We start from the raw sequence: 19,093 nt of genomic DNA, 5'->3' as shown, positions 1-19,093 counted from the left end.
CAAATAAATATAAACAGGCCTTTAAAATCAGTTTTGTTTATTTGTAGAAAATCTAGTCATTAGATTTCCTTTATAATTTGCATGCAACGAGCTTGTAACGATACTCACAAGTTAACACCATTTTGCTAACAATTTAACAAAGAGATCTTTAACTATCCCTAGTTGAAGGTTCACTCGATTATCTAGAATTTCCTTTGTTAAAAATCAATTTTTTTAATACTCCAATTACCTATTTCCTATAGTATTTTCGTGTCAAATTTCGTGGAATTCTAATGAGTGGTTCTCAAGAGATAGGCATATCTCCTAGAGAGCAATTTTCCATTCAATCACAATTTCTTGATTTACTACGCATGCGCTGCATTTAACTAGGTTCTTTCGGTAACGACGAAAAAGCTGAGAATTGCTGGGTTCTTTGCACCGGTAACTTTTCTTAGATGTCGTTGTAATGAAAGATTAAAGCCCTCAATACACTGCGCCAACTGTAGAGAAAAATAGCACAGATAGTGCGGACACGTGTTGAGTACATAAAATGACCGCTGTATTGACGGCATGTTTGTCTTTTGCAATCCTTGTGCGCGCGCGCAAACGTGTTCAGCCACCTTAAGGGTATGAAGGATCACAGTAGCTTTAGGTCATTAATTGGGAAACACATTCAGTACCACAGAGGATTGAAGAGACCATCATTACGCAAAAACGTCTGGGTGTTTTGAAAATACCATGGTAAATTCGAAACTCTTATGCTCGAATTGTTACTCATAATTGAAATTTACTCCTAACCTTAATGCTTAATGCACGCAGTAATTCATTCTGCACGAAAAGTTTGTTTAAATGAGCCCTCTACAAACAAGGATGCTGAAGTTTTTTTTTACACTCACAACCTACCCTTTCAAACTAGTTGTGATGTACTTTATTTCCATTCCAGGGCAAGCAATGAATATGGGTCAAGGATTCCAGCAACAAGGAATGCAACTCATGAATCAGGGACAACAGCTGTCGCAGCAAATGGCCGGTAAGTGAATTAATTACCAAAAATGTTGATACAATGAATCATACTTTTTTTTTCAGTGTTTAACTCAGTGAGAGGATATCAAGACTTCAGTTTGTGGCTTCTAGGCGTTTGATTTACACATGTATTTATGAACTACAACCTGTAGTTCGGAAAAAAAATTTTGAGCAAGAGTTGGAATTGAATGGGGTGTATGTCAAAAGGAGAAATGTTGGCCTCAATTCATGAACCCTCTCTTTCCCAACAATACATGCTAAAAGTGTCATTTTCGTCAAATGTTTGAAGAAACAACCATCAGACCCTTGAAAAAAACTCTTAAAAGCATTTGTTCCAGAACTATTTTCTAGTGCCACTATTGAGCTCTATTGAAAGACTGTTGCGGACCTTCTTAAGGTTTGTAGGTTTTTCATAATTTGTCATAGTTTATACATTGAAGGAACTCTGCAGCACCTTCCACGATCTTCCTGTGAATAAATAAAGAGTAACAAATGAACAAATATTACGTGGGCAAAATCAATGCAATGTCGGTTTGCTTTCAATATTCGTATACTCAGTTCGTTTGATTACTAGGAATGGGATCAAACTATAGCTTGAAGTCAGCACACCGGTTTTTACTGACTCAGAAGAATCACGCTGGGAAAGATGAACGGCTGTTTGTTTGTTTGTTTGTTTTTTTTTTTTGACAAATAAAGCTCATGAACCATCGTTTCCCATAAAAGATTTCACCGGATCTTCTTTCAAAGATCCTTACTATTGATCTTTCAGATGAATTCAGGGTCATAAGTTTATCAGCCCGTGGTAATTACATGCTACCCTGTCTAAACTGTCTTTATAATTATCACTATTATTGTCATTATCGTAATTATCGTTTAATTCATAATCCAAATTTCCGAGGAAAATCAGCACTGAACCGTCTGCTGATCTGTCAGGAAGGCAGGGATTACTCTTTTCAGGGTAAATGCGTTTTCAATGTTTTGCTATCGTTTAGTAATTTGGTTGATTTTTACAGGCATGGGATCCAATTATTATGGACAAGCTTTGGGTATGGGTCAGGGACTTTATGGACAGGGTATGAATTTGGGCCAGGGATTTCAGCAGCAAGGGCAGCAACTCATGAACCAGGGAAAACAAATGGCAGGCCAGCCACCAAGCCCCTCTCAGCAGTGGCAGCACCTTATGAAACAGGGCCAGCAGTTACAGAGTCAGGAAGATGCCCTTAAAAGACAAGGCCAACAGGCGGCTGGAGGAGGTTCGAAATAGAAAGTAACTCTAAGGCCAAACTTCTGTGTAGAAGACAGTTATCCTCAGGAGAGGAACGAATTTAATTTACCCAATGAGTCAGTAGAACATGTGTTTCGCAGTCTTGTTAATCCGTTGGCTGTATGAATAGAAAGTTTAGTTCTTAAGGACAGTAGAGGATGTGAATCTGAGTCGAAGTCAGAAAAGTTGCGTAGAAACTGTAGATTTATTTCACATTTTTTGCTCAGAAGAATCACGCCAGATGCTCCACCGATGTTTTCGTTAACATCGAAATATGCTCTTACAATAATGACCCTTACTCAACGACAGAAAGCACGATTTCTTTAATTTATAGACATGGCAAGTTTAGGGGTAACATGGACGTCACCCTCAGAGTAACGACTATGTTTAGCTGCTGTAACTAAGAAGTCAGAAAAGAAATGACTGTTATTACTACAACTGCAAACCTCCCTAAGAGAATATCACCTATTTCCTTAAGCTCAGCAGCGTATGAAAGAAGTACTTCGAGTCAATGACACGTCGATGTTTCAGGTGGCATAGATTAAAGTATAAATGTTTCACTTTTGCATGTACACGAACAAAATTGTTATCTTAATAGTTAATATTTGGTGTTCATTGAAAGAGTTGCATGCAAAATATCAGATTTTCCCTTGATTTGAGAAAACTTCATCACTTTTTCGTTGCATAATATTGCAATCGAAAATATTGCATTGCAAAAGTCCCACCGGGAAGCTTCTGATTATAAAGAATCGTTGTTATTCATGGAGGAGACACCCTTTTCTTTCTTGCCTTTTAGCGTCCTGCGGGATAACTTTCGTAATCAGTACATCGCGAGCTCATTTGTTGGCAACAGTTTGCTTGTATTGCTTTGGTAACCACTTCTCTCTAAAATGCCTTTTGAAAATTAATTTTCTTTTTGGCGATACTGTATACCGCTTGGGAGATTTCCCAGCAGCTGTTCAGTTTAATCGTTTCCCATGTCAATGTTCAAAATTTGCCCTCTTAGTCTTGTCTCTGATAGAGCCAGCTTACAGAATTGCAACAGTCTATGTCACAATTGATAGGTAGAAAGTCTCGAGGATATGGAACAATTAAAAATATGAAATGTGAAAAACGTTCGCAATTTTAAACGAAATCGACTCAAAACGTTCCTCGAGTAGTTGCTTTCAAGTTCATAATTTGCATCATCGAGAACGGGCTTCATGCACGCTCTTAGCAGTTTTTTTTTTCGTCTTCGACGAAATTTAAAGGGGACAATTTATACAACAAAACTATAGTGTTAATTCCCATGGCCTTATCAATATCTTTCTTATTCAGATGGAGAAAATAACTCTGCGGTTCTTACTTTACTTCCTTGATTTAACTTTGAAAGGCGGATTATTCCGTAACAGAATAAGTGCCTTAGGGCATGTGTTATATAGAATGCAGATATTTTGTATTAGAATTCACCCTCTGATCTTGATGAAACCCTTTTCACTATTACAGCTTGCACTAGGTTCCAATTTGCAGGAAAAATGTTTGGGAAGGCCAGCCAGCAGGAAAACATGTTTGAGAAACTATTTAGCACTCTTCCCAGCTTACCTAAAGAAAAAATCTAATTATTTGGTCTGAAACTTGACAATTGCTACCTTCTTTTCTTTTATTTTTCTTGTAAAAACCCTCATAACATGCTCAAGATAATCAAGTTTAAATTCACCGATGTTGAAGTATGAATAAATAGCCATGCTCCAGAAAGAAATGTAGTAAAATGTTCTAAAACTATGATACATATATAAATTTTTTCAGATTCTTGCTGTATGTGGATTTTTTGCTGCGTGTTATTTTTGTCAGGGAGCAACATTTCACTCTGTCTTCATGGTCACCCAACAATGGAGATTAGAAATATATTCTATTAATGTGTAATATAAATGCCTATGTGTGTTCTAAACAAAGAAAAGGATGTAGCATCCATTCCCAGATGAAAACAAGATGAGATATCCATTCCTTGCTCAGAACCTGTCAACTTGCTGTATTCTCAATTATTTTCTGTTAAAAAAGAAAGAAAGTAAAGAGTGGTAGAATTTAGTACCAATCCCGTTAGAAATCTGTAATAGCTTTGAACCAAAATGTAGAATTCGCAACCTCAATTTAGAAGGTAGGTTATTTTGAGAGTAATTCGAAGAAACCAGATGGCAAATGTTAATTAATTAAATAATGAATCAGACCTACGACAAAATCCTTCAACACGGTTGGTTATCACCAGCCCTATTTGAGCACCAATAGGACAGTGTACACGTCATTCTTGTAATGGACAGTCTAATGGGACAGATGACACGTCCTGCCTGTGTAAGCGGACAGTATGAATCATACGCGCGCGCTGTTTCCGCGTATTTCGCTAGCTTTGCTGTTGTTTTAATGCAAACGTGTGACAATATCTAGTTTACTTCCCAAATTTTTTTTATAGCCTTGATTAATTGATAAAAGGACTTTTTGTCGGTCAGTTCTGCCTGTAATCATACTCGTGATGAACAAATCGTACTCCCGCTTCGCGATGTCCGATTTAGTAAATCACTCGTATGATTACAGATCGAATTGGACTCCACTCAGTCCTTTTACCATTATTTATTGGAAATTACTAAACAATGAGTTATTAGGAACGTTTTGTCAATAATTCCAGGTGACCTACAATATGATTAACGCTTTTCTCGATGTGAAGACAGCTAAAGATCGAGATATGAACCCACTTTGACTACAAAACTGTTTTAGTTCTTCTTTGAATGTCATGACATAAATCTCGTTAACGATGTTAGATCTGATTTCTTGTACCCTTTTAGAAGTACAAGATATTGTGACAGAAATTCTTTAAAATATTGAAATTTCTTTGCAGCTATAAATTTCTTAGAAATCAAGATATACTGACATTAATCATGTACTGAAAGGAGAACCCTTAACATTAGCCGATAGAAGAGCTGAAGACATGTTAGTGGGTTGTTGTACTGTTTTGTCAGTTCACTGTCTTTTGTAATGTGTCCTCATCGTTAGTGTTGAGTGTTAACCTTTTGTTTGAAAACCAGATCAAAACGAAAGGAAGATACCAATTATTCTGAAAGAGAGACTCACAGCCACCATTTTTTTCTTTGACTGGACTGACAGTTGACAACATTCCACCCAATGGTCTTCCACTCCTGCTTGCAAATTACCTTACCATTTACGTTTCCGAACCACAAGTCTCTTCTTTGGTTTTCTCTTATGGAGAATTTTACTCCGTCGCATGTATCCTTTATCCTCCGCACTGTTTGGGGTTGAATCTTTACCTTTTTCTGTGCAGCATTCACGTGAACATACCCTAGTGCAATGCCGTGAACAAATGTCCGGACACTTTTTTGAGGAAGATAACAATGGTGATAGAGAGATGGGAGGAGGCTGGGGTGCACTTGTTGATTCTCTTTGATCCGGTGATTGATGAAAACGATCTTGTGGGGTGGACCCTGGTGTGGCGGGTGTCAGCGACTTTGCAACATTTGTGTGTAGCTCACGAGAACTTGCTAAGCGTCTAAGGTTATCTAACACTGATTTTTGGCAGCAATGTATGGGGCAGGTGCTGACACATTTTGACTTGCATATTGCTGGGCAGGCAGTTGGCCATGGTTGTTGCTGAGGCTGAAGATAAGATGGAGATGGTGGCGGAACGTAGTATGGTTGTGGATGGGGTGCAAGTGGTGGAATATAGACTCGAGTGGCTGGTAAAGGGGTGATTCTTGTACAGCATGCCACAGGACAGGAGCCCATACATACAGTGTTACAAAGTGTTGGACAAGGAGCCGGTGGTCCTAAAGCGACTGGGTATGTCGGGGGTGGTGCTGGTAGTACATAAGGTTGTGGTGGTGGAGGATAAGGAGAAGAAATGAAAATTGGAGGAGGCGGTGGTGGTGGAGGTACAGGGGGTGGGGGTGGAGGCGAAGGAGGAGGAGCAGGTGCAGGAGCAGGGGCAGGAGCAGGGGCAGGAGCAGGTGGAGGATTTTGAATTATCGGTAAAGGAAACAGGCAGCACTCATCTGGGCAGGTTGGTTTGCAGGAATGCGCACAATACGACGGACAGGAGCTCGTGGAGGAACAACAATGGGCTGGACAAGAGTCGTCACACCTCGATTGACAATTTCCTGGACAGGGTACATTGACGTGAAAGTGAAAACTTTCCGTTGGCTTTGGCTTGGAAACTGTGGATAAATAGCGTGCACGCAGTTTTAACTGACATGCAATTGGAGAGCAAGCAAGCAGAAAACGAAGTAGTGAGTTTGTCTAAATCTGAGGGTATTAAATTGCGGCGAGAACTTACTCAGAGGAGTTGAGAAATTCAAATCACTGTTCTCAGAAAGTTATACTACAGACGTTGTGAAGCGATTTATGAAAATAGATAGTGTTTCCTTTTCAACCTTTAGCACACTAGTACCTTTGGTAAGAATTGCCCAGATACAATCCAGTGCAACCACAAAATATGCCAACAGCGTATCTTCTCACAGTCTTGTGCAAGTGAAACAGTTCCGTCTGGAGTGTATTGTGAGTGTCATAAGGTGAGCAATGGAAGACTAAAGACTAGATCCTGACAAAATCTCACCACGATAGCCTCTAGCGGCTACGATTAGGAGACAGTCAAATTTGTCTTAGCAAAACACTTACCGAGGGAAACCCCGGAAAGATCACTTAAAAGTTGACAGTGGACACCTTACCTTTTACTTTACAGTAACCCCATTTGCCGTCTTTGTCGTAGTTGTATGTCGTGCCGCACCATGGTTTAGCTTGGTCTCCTCGAATGCAGTGATGATAAATCATATTGTTATATACGAAAGGGAACTGACAACAGGCTCCATTTCCGTTCCCGCCGTATGTGTGATGGCAACCTGAAAACAGTTTTGGAGAGTTCTCAAATCTTTGGTTTACAAATTTACTGTTAAGGATTTGTGTAACGATCGCGTAAGCCGAGCAAATTTTGTTAATTCACGATTGAGTTCACTTAACCCAGTCGTGCTATGATCCGAGTGTTTTATGAATAAGCCGCAATCGGATTAGCTAGAGAGGAAGCACCACCTTTCTTAATTGGGTATCTATCTTCATTAACTGTGTGAGACAAAGATTAATCCCAAAGAGTAGCTAGTAGGTTTTATTCTTCCTACTATTTTTTAATATTAGTGGTAAACTCACTTTGACAGTGACCCCATTTTTGGTCGGCGTCGTAGTCTCGCGTTGTAGCACACCACAATCTACTGCTGTCCATGTCTGTACAGCTGTTGTACTGCTCTCCATCATACGAGAATGGGAACATACAACACGCTCCCTCAGAATTTCCACCATGTGTTGGGGCACATCCCAGTACTGTGAAACACCAACCAGAGAATTTTGTTAATTGGTTTAAAAAAATAGTTTTAGGTAAGTCAAAATTTAAAGTAAAAACCAAATATCGTCAGTTTTAAGAACTATTAAATCAGGGTTAATTAATAAGAAAAACAGCTTCTCTATCTTGTTTTATATATTAAAAACCAGCTGCGCAAATCGCAAACCTTATCCGTGTAGATCTGCATTGTTCATGGTTCGTTTACTGAACAATACTCAACTCAGCACTCTATATTCACAAATGAAGATAGGTCAAGGGAACAACTGAATAATGTGAATTTTCTTAATCAAGATTGAATCCACTTTTTCCTTTCGCTTTAAAAGCTAGTTTAATAAAACCTTCTGGTGTCATAGATCCCCCCGTATACATAAGGCCCATCCCCCAGTAGTAACCGTTGCACAACAGGTTGTATTCACGATTTACTTTGAGTAACAGAAGACTCAATTAAAGCTCAGAAGTTAATTTTGTCAGAAAATTTTGCCGTAAAGACAATCTTGGGAGAGTGAGGGGAAATTTTCTCTTACTAAAAAAAAAAAAAACAAAAAACAAAAAAACAAAAAAACACATCAAACATTTTGCAAATGCGTCTTTCAATTTGCTTTAATCATCTTTGATATACCGGAAGTGGAGTAATGTGGATGCCACGCGGAAATGATTAGCTTTCATTTTTCTGAACAGAATTGAAATGCAAAATGGTTACACCATCGTATTGAAAAATATATGTAATTATAAATTAAGAACCACCAATTATAATACTAAAACATCTGAAATAGTTGGTGGAATCACACTTAACATCTTCACGTTTTCCGATTACGATGTTTTTTAGACTGAGCACTTGACTTGTCTCTCTTTTTCAGTTTATTTTTATTTCCATTCGACGTTCTGTTAGCTTTGGGGGTATTGACGTTTGAATTTGGTGAAATGAGTGTCTTTTTCTCGAGAGTTGTAGATTCTGGCTCTGTGTCTTCATCAGAGTAATCTTGGTCCATGACCAACGGCATATCTTCATCATTATTTTCACTGCCATCGCCTATTCCGTTTCTTTCAAATAAGGAATTTCTTTGCTCCTGGCCATTAAGATCACTGCGGTCAATTTCGACTGGAATGTTGAACATCATATTGTTTGGCTCTTGATAAGCATCCACAGATTTGTCGCTAATGGAGTATCCGTTTTGAATTCCTTCAGATTGATCTTGGTCTTGGTTTTGTTGAAGTAACATCATTTGTCGACCATCATTTTGCAGCGTTCTTCCATCTTCTGTATACGTCAGCTGTGAGAGGACATTTTGTAACCGGTTAAGCAATTCAGAGCCTTTGGCCAACCCTGGGTTTGACAGTTCTTCTTCATTAACCACACCTCCAAATTCTGACTGTGTCTGTGGAGTAGCAGGCGAGGAATTTGTACCTCCTTGGTTTTGTTTAACGAGAAGCGCAATAAGTTGTCGTGCTTGCTCAAAAAGAGCTTGCTCTTTGGCTAAATCTGCAGCAAGTTGAGTCTGTTGTTCTGATAGGTTTTGATATAGCGCCTGAATCTCTGTTATTTGCTTCTTTATTCCTTCAATTTCAAAGAGAGTTTGCTGATTTAAAGTTGCCTGCGTTGTTGGTGGCGCTTGGGTTGTGTTGCCTGTGGTTATAGTGATATTTACATCGTCACCGTGTATCCTGGTAGGGGCAACCTTATTATAAGATGTAGCAGTCCTGGTCAAGGCTTTCTCTTGCTTCGTTAATAAATTTTGCAAATGTTCCTGTTGATCCTTTAGTTTATCTTGCTCCTCCTCCAAGAGCTTTAGGGCTTTTTCTTTTCCCCGGAAATGTTGGTAATTCCTCATCATTGTGTTGATGAACTTGAATCTTTCGTCTTTTATGGTTTTGTCGTCCTTTGTTTCCTTTTTAAAACCATTACCGTATTCTTTTGTCCACTTCGTAAATAAATCTTGAATTTTTCTCATCTCCTTTCGGCCAAAATGCGGATGCAGTAACTTTTTTCGTGACTTTTTGATTTGTGGATGGGGGAAGGGCTTCTGTGCTACACTGAGGGCATCGTTATTGTCAGGATGGCAAGTACATTTTTCGTGGCACGTTCCGTTGTTCTCTGCCGTGGGTCCATCGCACTCCATAAGGCAGCTGCAACTCTCTCGATTGACTTTTGTTCTACTAGAGACAGCAAATGGTATTTCTGAATGCTTAAGAGCGTTGGTGGATTTGATTTTATCGTATCTTTCAGCATTGCAGCAGGTGATGGGACACGAAGGGTGGCATGGTGAATGTGATGCGTGACAGATGGGTGAGCAGGGGTGAGTTTTACCTGAAGAAGAATTGATTTGCCTAGTCAACTTGGTTTTCGAAAGGCTCAAATTCAACTGTCTTTTGAATACAAAATAAAATAACAGTAAGCAAGGAAGGAAACTTCTTACCTTTTGCGTCTTGCCTCCAACCTCAGTGTTATGGAAACTGCTTGCTGCAGCCGCGAAATCCATCTTTATCATTTTAATTTTTGGTCCAAATTGAGAACTCTTGTTCATAACAGTGAGATGACGCATTTTTGTGGGTATAATTATTATTAAATAGACTCTCGTGCTAATCGGCATCACAACATTGCAAAGGAGTTTTCTCTGTCAGTTTAGTTTGTACCGTGTTTCTTCGTTCCGTCATAAGCTTCGTGAGCTTTTTCAGAGTTTCACACATTGTATTTGATAAAATTAACGCTTTATCTGCTTTAGGAATTCCCTTTCGCGGCTGAGCCAGTCAGTTAACCAGTGGACGTCAAAACGTTTTACACTGTAAGGTTTGAGTGACGCAAGAATTCCCTTTCAAGGTAACATGCCTATAACACGAGATTCTACACTCATGCGACTTTTTTTTTTTTTTTATCTGAACCATTTCAAGCCAAAGTGTTGCACAATATTTAAGAAACAAAACTCTACACGATTAAACAGAATCCATATAAATGAAATAAGAGGCATAGGAGAAGACTGTGACGTCTATCGTGAACGATAGGGACCTCTAGAAATATAGAAAATTGCGCGGACAACGGTGAAATATCAACAAACCTTACTTAATTTGTTTACAATATAGGTAGTAAAGGTAGCTTTCAGAAAAGAAGGGTTAGAATACGAAAGAAATTATTTACCATCAGGATGATAATGAAAATGATAATGCACATCTTTTCCACCTGAAAAAACAAGAGCGAGAAGCGAAAATAAAGACCATCATAAATGGTTTTAGGACAAATTTTTGAAGTGGAAAAGCTTAACGACTCGGGTTTGGGTGAAATAAATGTCGTAACAACCTGGTCTAATTTTATATGCAATTTATACTGACATCCTTTTGGTATCGGAGTAAGTTTAAAAATTGGAACAATAAAAGATTTAATAAAAGAATTGAAGAACTAAAGAATTAATTTATCTTTGTTGTTGTTGTTGTTGTTATAGTACTGCAATAAGTATATGAATTGTGAAATATGAGAAAATGATGATGATGTTTTCCTTCCTTTGCGACGGTTCGCAGCTTCGTCACCACAATCAGCAGAGTTTGCGAAGCCAAATTTACAGAAAAAGCTCAAGAGCTTTGAAGGAGATGTTCTTATTTTTTTCTAAATAAGTAGCTTAGGTAAGCATGTTTTCATGTAAGCACAGAACAGAAGCACAGGAATAGCTCCATACCAGATTAAACATTTTACATGAAAATCTTGCAAAAATGTTTTCAAAAACATCACAACACTAACCAGATGGAGTAGTAGCTGCTGGCGGTGGAGCAGCTGAAGGAGAAATTGATAAATAAATGTTTAAATTAAATAAATATTTTATCTCCTTTAATGCATCTATTTTAGCTTTTTAAAATAGACAGACATTTTCACGGTACCAGCGTCACCTTGTTATTTGAAACAAGCGCGTAATATAACGATTCAGAATACTACCCGAACATATCATAATAACAAAATAACAAAAGTCGCCGTGTTCAATCCTTGATTTTCCACGTACGTAAAACGTAATCGAAATCAGCAGAAAAATGATATCAATCAAATTCCATCTGTTACCTGTAACTGGAGGTGGCATTGGAGCTGCTGGTGGAGCCTGTGGAGGCACTGCTGCTGGGGGTGGTGGCGGCGGTGGTGGTGGTGGGGGTGCTGGTGGTGGTGGTGGCGGTGGTGGCGGCGGCGGGGGCGCAGGTTCTGCTGGAGGGGTAATTGGTGGAGGTGCGACGGGAGGCTGTGGCGGAGAAGGTGGAGCCAAAGCAGGTGGTGGTGGAGGTGGGGGTGGAGGAGGTGGTGGTGGTGGCATAGGTGCAGGTGGAGGAGGGGGTGGTGGGGAAGCTGAGGGTGGTGGTGGAGGGGTTGGTACTGGTGTTACTTGGGGAGGAACTGTTGGTGGTGGAACTGGAAGAATAACATAATCATAAATGAACAACTTGTCGCACTGACTTGTCCCGCAGACAGATCTATGGATTTATGGTCTCGACTAAGCCCCCAAACAGAGAGCCGTATCGTTTGAAACCCTTCTTCACAAAAATACATGGCACCAGTTGCAGTAGCAGTTATAAACTACTAGGCCCGACTTTTTTCTGTTCAACGTTTTTCGGTGCAAAGATATTTATCAGCTATTTCTTGTTGAGGAAATATCAATAGTAATTGTACAGCTTTTTGACCTCTTAGTGTTGTGTTTTCACCTTTTAAGCCTACTTATTATTACTTTTAAACTGTTATTACGGTGTAGCTCACCTGGAATACCAGTAATCTGTACGTCTATGTATTCTGAGCAGTCCGTTCTGGGCATAACTGATATGGTTTTGTCACCATCTAAGTGAAGTATATATTGGCCATAGGGGTCCTCTCCTCTAAAAGTAACGAATTTGTGAAGATTAGGGTCTTTGAATGTTAGTCTGATTCTAAACTCTTCTCCCGTGACAAGCCAACCTTCCGGCTTCATTGCTGAAATTAACTTGATCGGATGACCAACTCCATTAATAAATCGCAACGCTATGCATTTACCTAGGGAAATACAAATTTTAAATGTAATGTTATTAGCGTTTGGTTACCAATAAAATCAGCCAACACGAAGTTGACGTTGTATAAGCGACAAAAGAAAGATAAACGAGATTTACATGCCTCCAATAGAAAGCCAATATCGATTTTCTTTTTTATTTCAGGCGTAACCTGAAGTACTTGAAAGAGAGCACTTTTATGGAGGGATGTTTTTGCAGAGATCAGCTTTATCTTTCGTAGGCGGTAAGACATAAAGCGAAATGTTTCACAATAATTTATTCTAACATGTTGATCTGGAAATACCATTTCATGAAAAAAAAAATCGTTGTATATTTTAAAGTATCTATGTCATGCTGAGTTAATACCACGTCAAAAAGAAAAGCAAGATGTCATTATCTGCTCAAAGAAATAGTTGTAGCGGTGCATTGTTAATCATTAAGGAAATATTTACTTCCAGCTGGTACTGGTGGGTATTGAGGTTGTCCAGGGTAGGAAGGCACAGGTGGAGAGGGTGCCGGAGGTGGCGGTTCGCCGGGGATACTCGGAGGCTGTCCTGGTATACTTGGAGGCACCTCAGGTCCTTCTGGTTCTTGCGGGCCTATAGTTTCGCAGTTTATTTTTGGGTCGTCCATCGAAAAAGGAACTACAACGAAGGAACTATCTAAGGCAAACTCGTTAGTTTTGTTGTCATAGGCAGCCACTGTCTTCCACGAATCAGATCTAACTTTGTCTGACGCTGTAAGATACCAGCCTTGATGAATCAAACCAAAGGAAAATGTATCTTTTAGATGCTCCCGTCGACCAATGTAAAACGTTGCGTCTTTGGCTAAGAAATAAATGCAAATGTCAGTTCAAATTACCAAAAATTAAGCCCTTCTTTTCTGACTACCACTTTTTTATAATCATTGAAAGAAAACGATTTTGAGATAATATACCTTCCACCATTTGATTTCTTAGTGTCAACCATGCAAATGACAGTCCAAACCATCAAAGATTAAACTCTTCTTTTCTGACTATGACTTATTTTCATAATCATTGACAGAAAACTGTTTCGAGGTATATTGTGGGTTGTGTGTGCTTTTAAAGGCAGAAAATGAAGCTACGATATTGGTGGGAACATGGCAACGAGAAAAACACGTCGTCTTTCAAACCGGCAGTCTAAATCCCACAGAGATCAATGAAGGCTTTTCATTCCACCAATTTATTCGTGTTTTTCTCGTTGCCATGTTCCCACCAATAACGTAGCTCCATTTTCTGTCTTTAAAAGTACACACAACCCATAATTCCTCTATTCGCTCCGACGAAGGGCTAACGCTTGAAACGTCAGCTTTTGTAATCGTTACGGTGGCCAATTTACCATTTCAACTTTGTTGATATATCCAAATTATTTCGTTACCCCCACCGACGCAGCCCCAAACAGTTTCTTTAGAAACTATCAGCCTTTATTCGGTTCTATGGAAAATTTGACGATTTGTAATGATAGTTTCCATGTACAGTCGACCATGTATTTAGCGGTCGATCGCAGGGATTGGTTTAAATGACTACTCAATAAAGGATCCACAGAAGAGAGGCTTACAAAAAACGATAAAAACGCCATTTTATACCCCAAATTACCACTTACTGTTCAAAACATCACTGATTTCCGGAGATAAACTTTGTTAATCGAAAGATCATTCTCAGGTTTATATGGGTGGTTCCGCTTTAAGTGACCGTTCAATAGAGGCCGTAAACAATACAGAAAGGTGCTGCTTAAAAATGGTTCGACTTCATCCTGGGTTAGTGATATATTGAGCACACAGGAACTGCTTAACTTAACCAACTGCTGACTATCGAATTTATATAACCGCATATGTTATCACGTAATGAATATCATAAAAAATACTTACCAAAATTTAAGCTTGCATGTGTGGCTCTAAGCATAAAACCATACTTCTTCTGTCGTAAGAAGTATCCCCTCTTGCAGTATGATTCCAGTGAGATTGTGTTTCGATCACGACTAAATCCTGGAACGTGAGCGATAAAGTATTGGCCCTTTGGTCCAAGCAAGAGATTTTCACCTCGAACATAGAACTGTGCGTTACTTTTGTAGTTCTGTATGGTGGGACGATTTATGGAATAAATCATATACATGGCACCGTGATAGACTGAAAAATATAAGCAAAATGTCAAGATTATTCCTATTTATAGCTTTATTTTCCTTCCGTGGACGCCTTTACGTGGGGAGAAAGACAGATGACTGCGAGGTTTTATTTAAGACCATGCCCTTGGATTTTACTGAGCTCGCTACATTTAAACTTCCCGATAATTTCCCAGCTGATACCAATGAGTGATCGACTTACAAGCAGTTGCTGCTCCACTACTGCTTACTGCTGCGGCTGCTTTAGCTGTAGCAACAGCCATCTCAGCTGCTGTGATTGCAGCTACAGCACCTGCCGCTCCACCAGCTTGAGCTCCTGCTCCTGCTATGCCAGCTGCACCTGCACCGGCTCCACCGCCAGCTGCAGCTCCTCCTGCAGCACCAGCAGCAGCTCCTGCACCCGCTCCCGCTCCCGCTCCTGCCCCTGCCACTGCTCCTCCTCCTGCTGAAGCTCCAGCTGCAGCCCCTCCTCCAGCCCCACCACCCATAACCCCACCCATTATAGGTAGACCGGTCGTAACTCCAGCTAACCCCTCGCCTTCTTCTTCCCCACCAGCCCCTGCCGCTCCTGCTGCTGCCCCTGCGGCTCCGCCTGCGCCTCCTCCTCCTCCTCCTGCACCTCCACCACCTCCTCCAGCTCCCCCACCAGTTGTGCCAGCTGTTCCAGCAGTTCCTGCTGTTCCAGCCGTTCCTGCTGTCCCAGCAGTTCCCGCAGTTGCACCTGTTCCTGCAGATGCACCTCCACCTCCACCACCTCCGCCACCTCCCCCTCCGCCACCAGCTCCTCCTCCACCTGCTGCTGTAGTCGGTTTCTGAGTGGGGTGCTGTCCGAAGACGTTGAAAACGCCACCACTCTGCACTTGTGCCATTAATATTTTCTGAACAGTTTCCAGCGCTATCTCGTGAGCTATTCGTTTGCCAGCCTCTTCCCCAGCCTTCAACCCTGCCTCCTCGCCCGCCTTGGCTCCTGCTTCGGCACCAGCCTTAGCTCCAGTCTTGGCTCCTTCTTGAGCGCCACTACTAGCCCCCGCCTGTGCTCCTGCATAGGCTCCAACTGTTGCAGCGTGAACAACCGAGTTGTTTCCTGTTATCACAGCTGGATAAACAGAGAAAAAATTATTTACTCAGGCTAAAAGTTAATTCATTGAAAAAACCTTAGGTGGGATAAACGATGCACCCGTTTTCTGCTGAACTATATTACACTTCAATCTTGCTAAAGGTTTTGGAAAATTTCGCTATTTTGTGGTTATTTGACATCTTCCAGTCGTTAGAATGCAAACATTAGTTACACTGGCTCAATATGAAGGAAAAACTGCTCTTTAACGACTTCGTTATGGTTTACAAATGCATGAATAACTTGAGTCCTGACTATCTTCGTGAGCGATTTCAACACCGTTCAGAAATTCACCAAAGAAATACTAGGCAAATGAACGATCTCGCGTTGCCTAAATGCAGGATCTTGACTGGCCCAAGGGCTTTTGCCTACCGTGGGGCAAAAACTTTTAACTTTTCACCAAAGGAAATCAGAAACACAAAAAGCCTCAATCTTTATAAAAAGAAAATTTTCACAAACATTTTTAACTCATAGATCATTAAGATGTTATTTTGTTTTTTAAGTATGAGCCGTTTTTATAATCTATATTTTTATCTGTAATAGTTTTTTCTTAATTTTGTAACTTAGTATTTTAATACTCCTGTAGGATGGAAGAGCCCCCCAAGAGCTATGCCATCAGTAAGGTATGTATGTAGTATATATGTATGTTCCACTAGGGTCCGTTGATACTTTGTGTACATGTCCTGTGCGCTGGTTATCAAGTATTGAATAAAACTTCAAATTTTAATTTTCACTTTATAATTCTGGCGCAGCTTTGAGTTATTTAATCGCTTTGGTAGGAAATTTTTCCAGTTGTCAGACCATACCCAAACAAATTAAGGCATGGCCATTTACTTGCTTAAGACCACCCACGACGTTATGTCGTTTTTGTGTAGAAACAATGCTTTCTTTCCTATAAATGCAAAAAATACATAAATAGACAATTTAGCGTTATTAAATTGCTTCAGGTATTATTTCTTTGGTCACTGGTCTTATGACGTCGTAATTTAGACAAAAGATAAACTTCAATTGGCGTAAGAATGGCTCACTAAATCTGAAATTTAAATGTCAGTTTATTTTATGAAGAAACATGATTTCTATTCGGAATAAACGGAATATGTATTCTACTAATAAGATGTTACAAGACCAATTATGTGACGTGACGTGTTTGATTTATTCTATGCAAATAAACATCAACGGCTGTATCCAGTTCGTGAAGCTAAATATGCTATTAGGTCATCGGTCATAGACTTTCATAAATATCTTGTCTAAAATTGTAAACTTGTGACCATACTTACGTATCACTGATTCATTTCCACCGGTTGACGGTACTGAAACACCCGGTATTCCGGATGGTAACCCTGGTATACTAGTCTTTTTTTCTTTGCCTACATTAAGAGAAGAAATGCATGCAAAATAAATATAATATTACTTGTTTTCCCCTTTTCAGTTCAAACGTTCACTCACGTTTTTCACTCGCGCTTCTTTTACCTAAACTTCATGGGTAATCAACCTTTGAGCTTGGTGATTGACGAGTGGCTGTTTTGGAGCCACTGAGGCATTCACTGTAATTAATAGTCGCAAATGATTGTTTGTTTTGTTGGAATCAGTTTCAAAATTTCCTTTTATACTCCAAACATATTTCTCAGTTCGTCATCGCTCAGACTGATAATTTGTAGTGTTCAATGAAAATTAGTTTGCATATCAAGAAGTTAGAAAATACTTCGTTTGTTGTATCTTCATTTCGTTTTGATCTCATGGATTCAGTTGACCATGTCTTTTAGTTGAGTACCAGCTCTATGATTGTTTTCTTTACACCAGTCGGTGTAAATACGGAATGACAGCTATTTGTTTATATTTTTATTAAATATTATTCTGAGGTATGTTCTAAGTCTCTAGATGTTTTTGATGTCTATTAATATGTTTAGTTCTGGTGGAATCGTGAACATTATCACTCATTCAAAGAGTAAGCACTATTTCGTTGTGATACTGCATCGAAGAAAAATTGTTGGAAATTTTGCGGGTGTCTGTCGCTCGCTTTACTAAAAAACAAATTTCCCAGCTGTATGTTCGTTTTGGCCAATTTTTGTGTAAAGGTCGTGTAAGGCGTGTTAGTTCATGAGAGAGGCATTCTCGATTCTGTTTTAACCCCCAAACAAATAGAAAATACGTAGATACGCGTAAACCTTCAGTGGAAATGAGCTTCGAAACGTCTACGGCGAGTGTGACATCTAAAGACACCTATGACATGTCCTACAGACAATATCACCAGCTTTTGGTAATCCTGTATCGTAGGAAGCTACCAGTATGATTCTTCCGCATCAATAAAAAGGGAAAATTTAGTTTTAGGAATCGACGAAGGAGGCCTATTGCGTAAATAGCTGTTAAATAAGAAAGGAACGAAAATAGCTTAACCTTCCTGTTACCTACATTAACTTAATTCAAGGAATAGATTCAGTCGTGGTCACCAGGTAGAAAGAGACAAAGCGACAATTAGAACAAGAAGTAAGTACCTGCTTTGTTCAAAATAGGCTAAGGCGTAATGTTTGTTCTCACTAAGTTAGCCAACAAAGTTTTATGTTGAACCGTTCATGTTCGGCTATTTAAAAAAAGTAATATACCTGAATTGCCTGTGGCAGGTAGAGAAATTAGCGTCGAACATCCTGACTGTTATGACACTTATGAGAGACAAACTGATCCGCGTGTTATAGTTATAGTTAGGGAAATTGCTGTAAAATGTTTACGGTATAAGTTCCGCCAGCGAAATCCCAGGTGTAAAAGCCGATCATTTATCCGAGCAAATATATCCCACCTACCGGTGACATGCAGTCTTGCTTGGCTGAAACGACCGTGTAGTTTGGGTTTTCTTCCACCACTGATCACTTGGTCCGTCAAAACAAGAAACGCAAACAAAACTAGAAGAGCTTTCATTTCAGGCAAAGTTATCTTCTCCAGAAATGCATCAATATACAGAAAAACAACATGGGAACCGTGAAAACAATTGATTCAAAGACATTTGCGTGAAAGATCAAAGGAAGGTCGGGCCACAGGGGCGGTTAACTGAGCGTGGGCACCTGTCCGAGATTCATTTCGCTGTCGTATTTTGAGTGACGTAATCTGTATGTGGTATCAACTTTTCATTCTTAGTTATTTCAGTGAACGTTCTCCAACAGCTACATTTTCATGATAGGGAAGTAACGTTCGGGTAACTACCTCATGTTGCAGTTAAGTTTATGTACTCACAGATG

General features: G+C 39.7%; 2 protein-coding genes across 4 annotated transcripts in view; one reads left to right on the top strand and one right to left on the bottom strand.

The window, feature by feature from the left end:
* The window catches only part of LOC111329660 (uncharacterized), a 16,972-nt gene extending 12,913 nt beyond the window's left edge, over positions 1-4,059 (top strand). The window contains exons 18-19 of one of the 2 annotated variants that reach the window (XM_022934419.2): positions 923-1,009; positions 2,016-4,059. In XM_022934419.2, the coding sequence (XP_022790154.1) occupies positions 923-1,009; positions 2,016-2,266 (338 nt within the window). In that variant the 3' untranslated portion in view covers positions 2,267-4,059. The other variant, XM_088756465.1, reaches the window with a different exon arrangement.
* On the bottom strand, positions 3,892-19,093 carry LOC111329659 (uncharacterized). 2 transcript variants are annotated; one of them, XM_022934416.2, is made up of 13 exons: positions 18,662-19,026; positions 17,144-17,233; positions 14,955-15,848; positions 14,502-14,759; positions 13,067-13,441; positions 12,352-12,621; positions 11,671-12,009; positions 11,359-11,391; positions 10,765-10,806; positions 7,445-7,615; positions 6,973-7,143; positions 5,451-6,462; positions 3,892-4,291 (listed from the first exon to the last, which is right to left on the bottom strand). In XM_022934416.2, coding segments are annotated over exons 1-13 (3,771 nt in total). In that variant the 5' UTR covers positions 18,777-19,026; the 3' UTR covers positions 3,892-4,290. The 2 variants fall into 2 exon arrangements, with proteins under 2 accessions (XP_022790151.2, XP_022790150.2); XM_022934415.2 differs by lacking the exons at positions 3,892-4,291; positions 5,451-6,462; positions 6,973-7,143; positions 7,445-7,615 and adding an exon at positions 8,217-9,939 and having other exon boundaries at positions 18,662-19,093.

The sequence above is a fragment of the Stylophora pistillata genome, chromosome 4 (genome assembly GCF_964205215.1).
Source record: "Stylophora pistillata chromosome 4, jaStyPist1.2, whole genome shotgun sequence".
Taxonomy (NCBI): Eukaryota; Metazoa; Cnidaria; class Anthozoa; order Scleractinia; family Pocilloporidae; genus Stylophora; species Stylophora pistillata.
The sequence above is the reverse complement of the archived record's forward strand: the minus strand, read 5'-3'. Positions and strand labels throughout refer to the sequence as shown.

Bases quoted from the DNA above. Each gene is read 5' to 3' on its own strand.
- LOC111329659 (XM_022934415.2), bottom strand. From the start codon at position 18,776: ATGAAAGCTCTTCTAGTTTTGTTTGCGTTTCTTGTTTTGACGGACCAA. The intron at 14,760-14,954 runs GTAAGTCGATCA...TATATTTTTCAG, and splicing joins TAGTGGAGCAGCAACTGCTT to TCTATCACGGTGCCATGTAT. The intron at 13,442-14,501 runs GTAAGTATTTTT...TTTATTTCTTAG, and splicing joins ACATGCAAGCTTAAATTTTG to CCAAAGACGCAACGTTTTAC.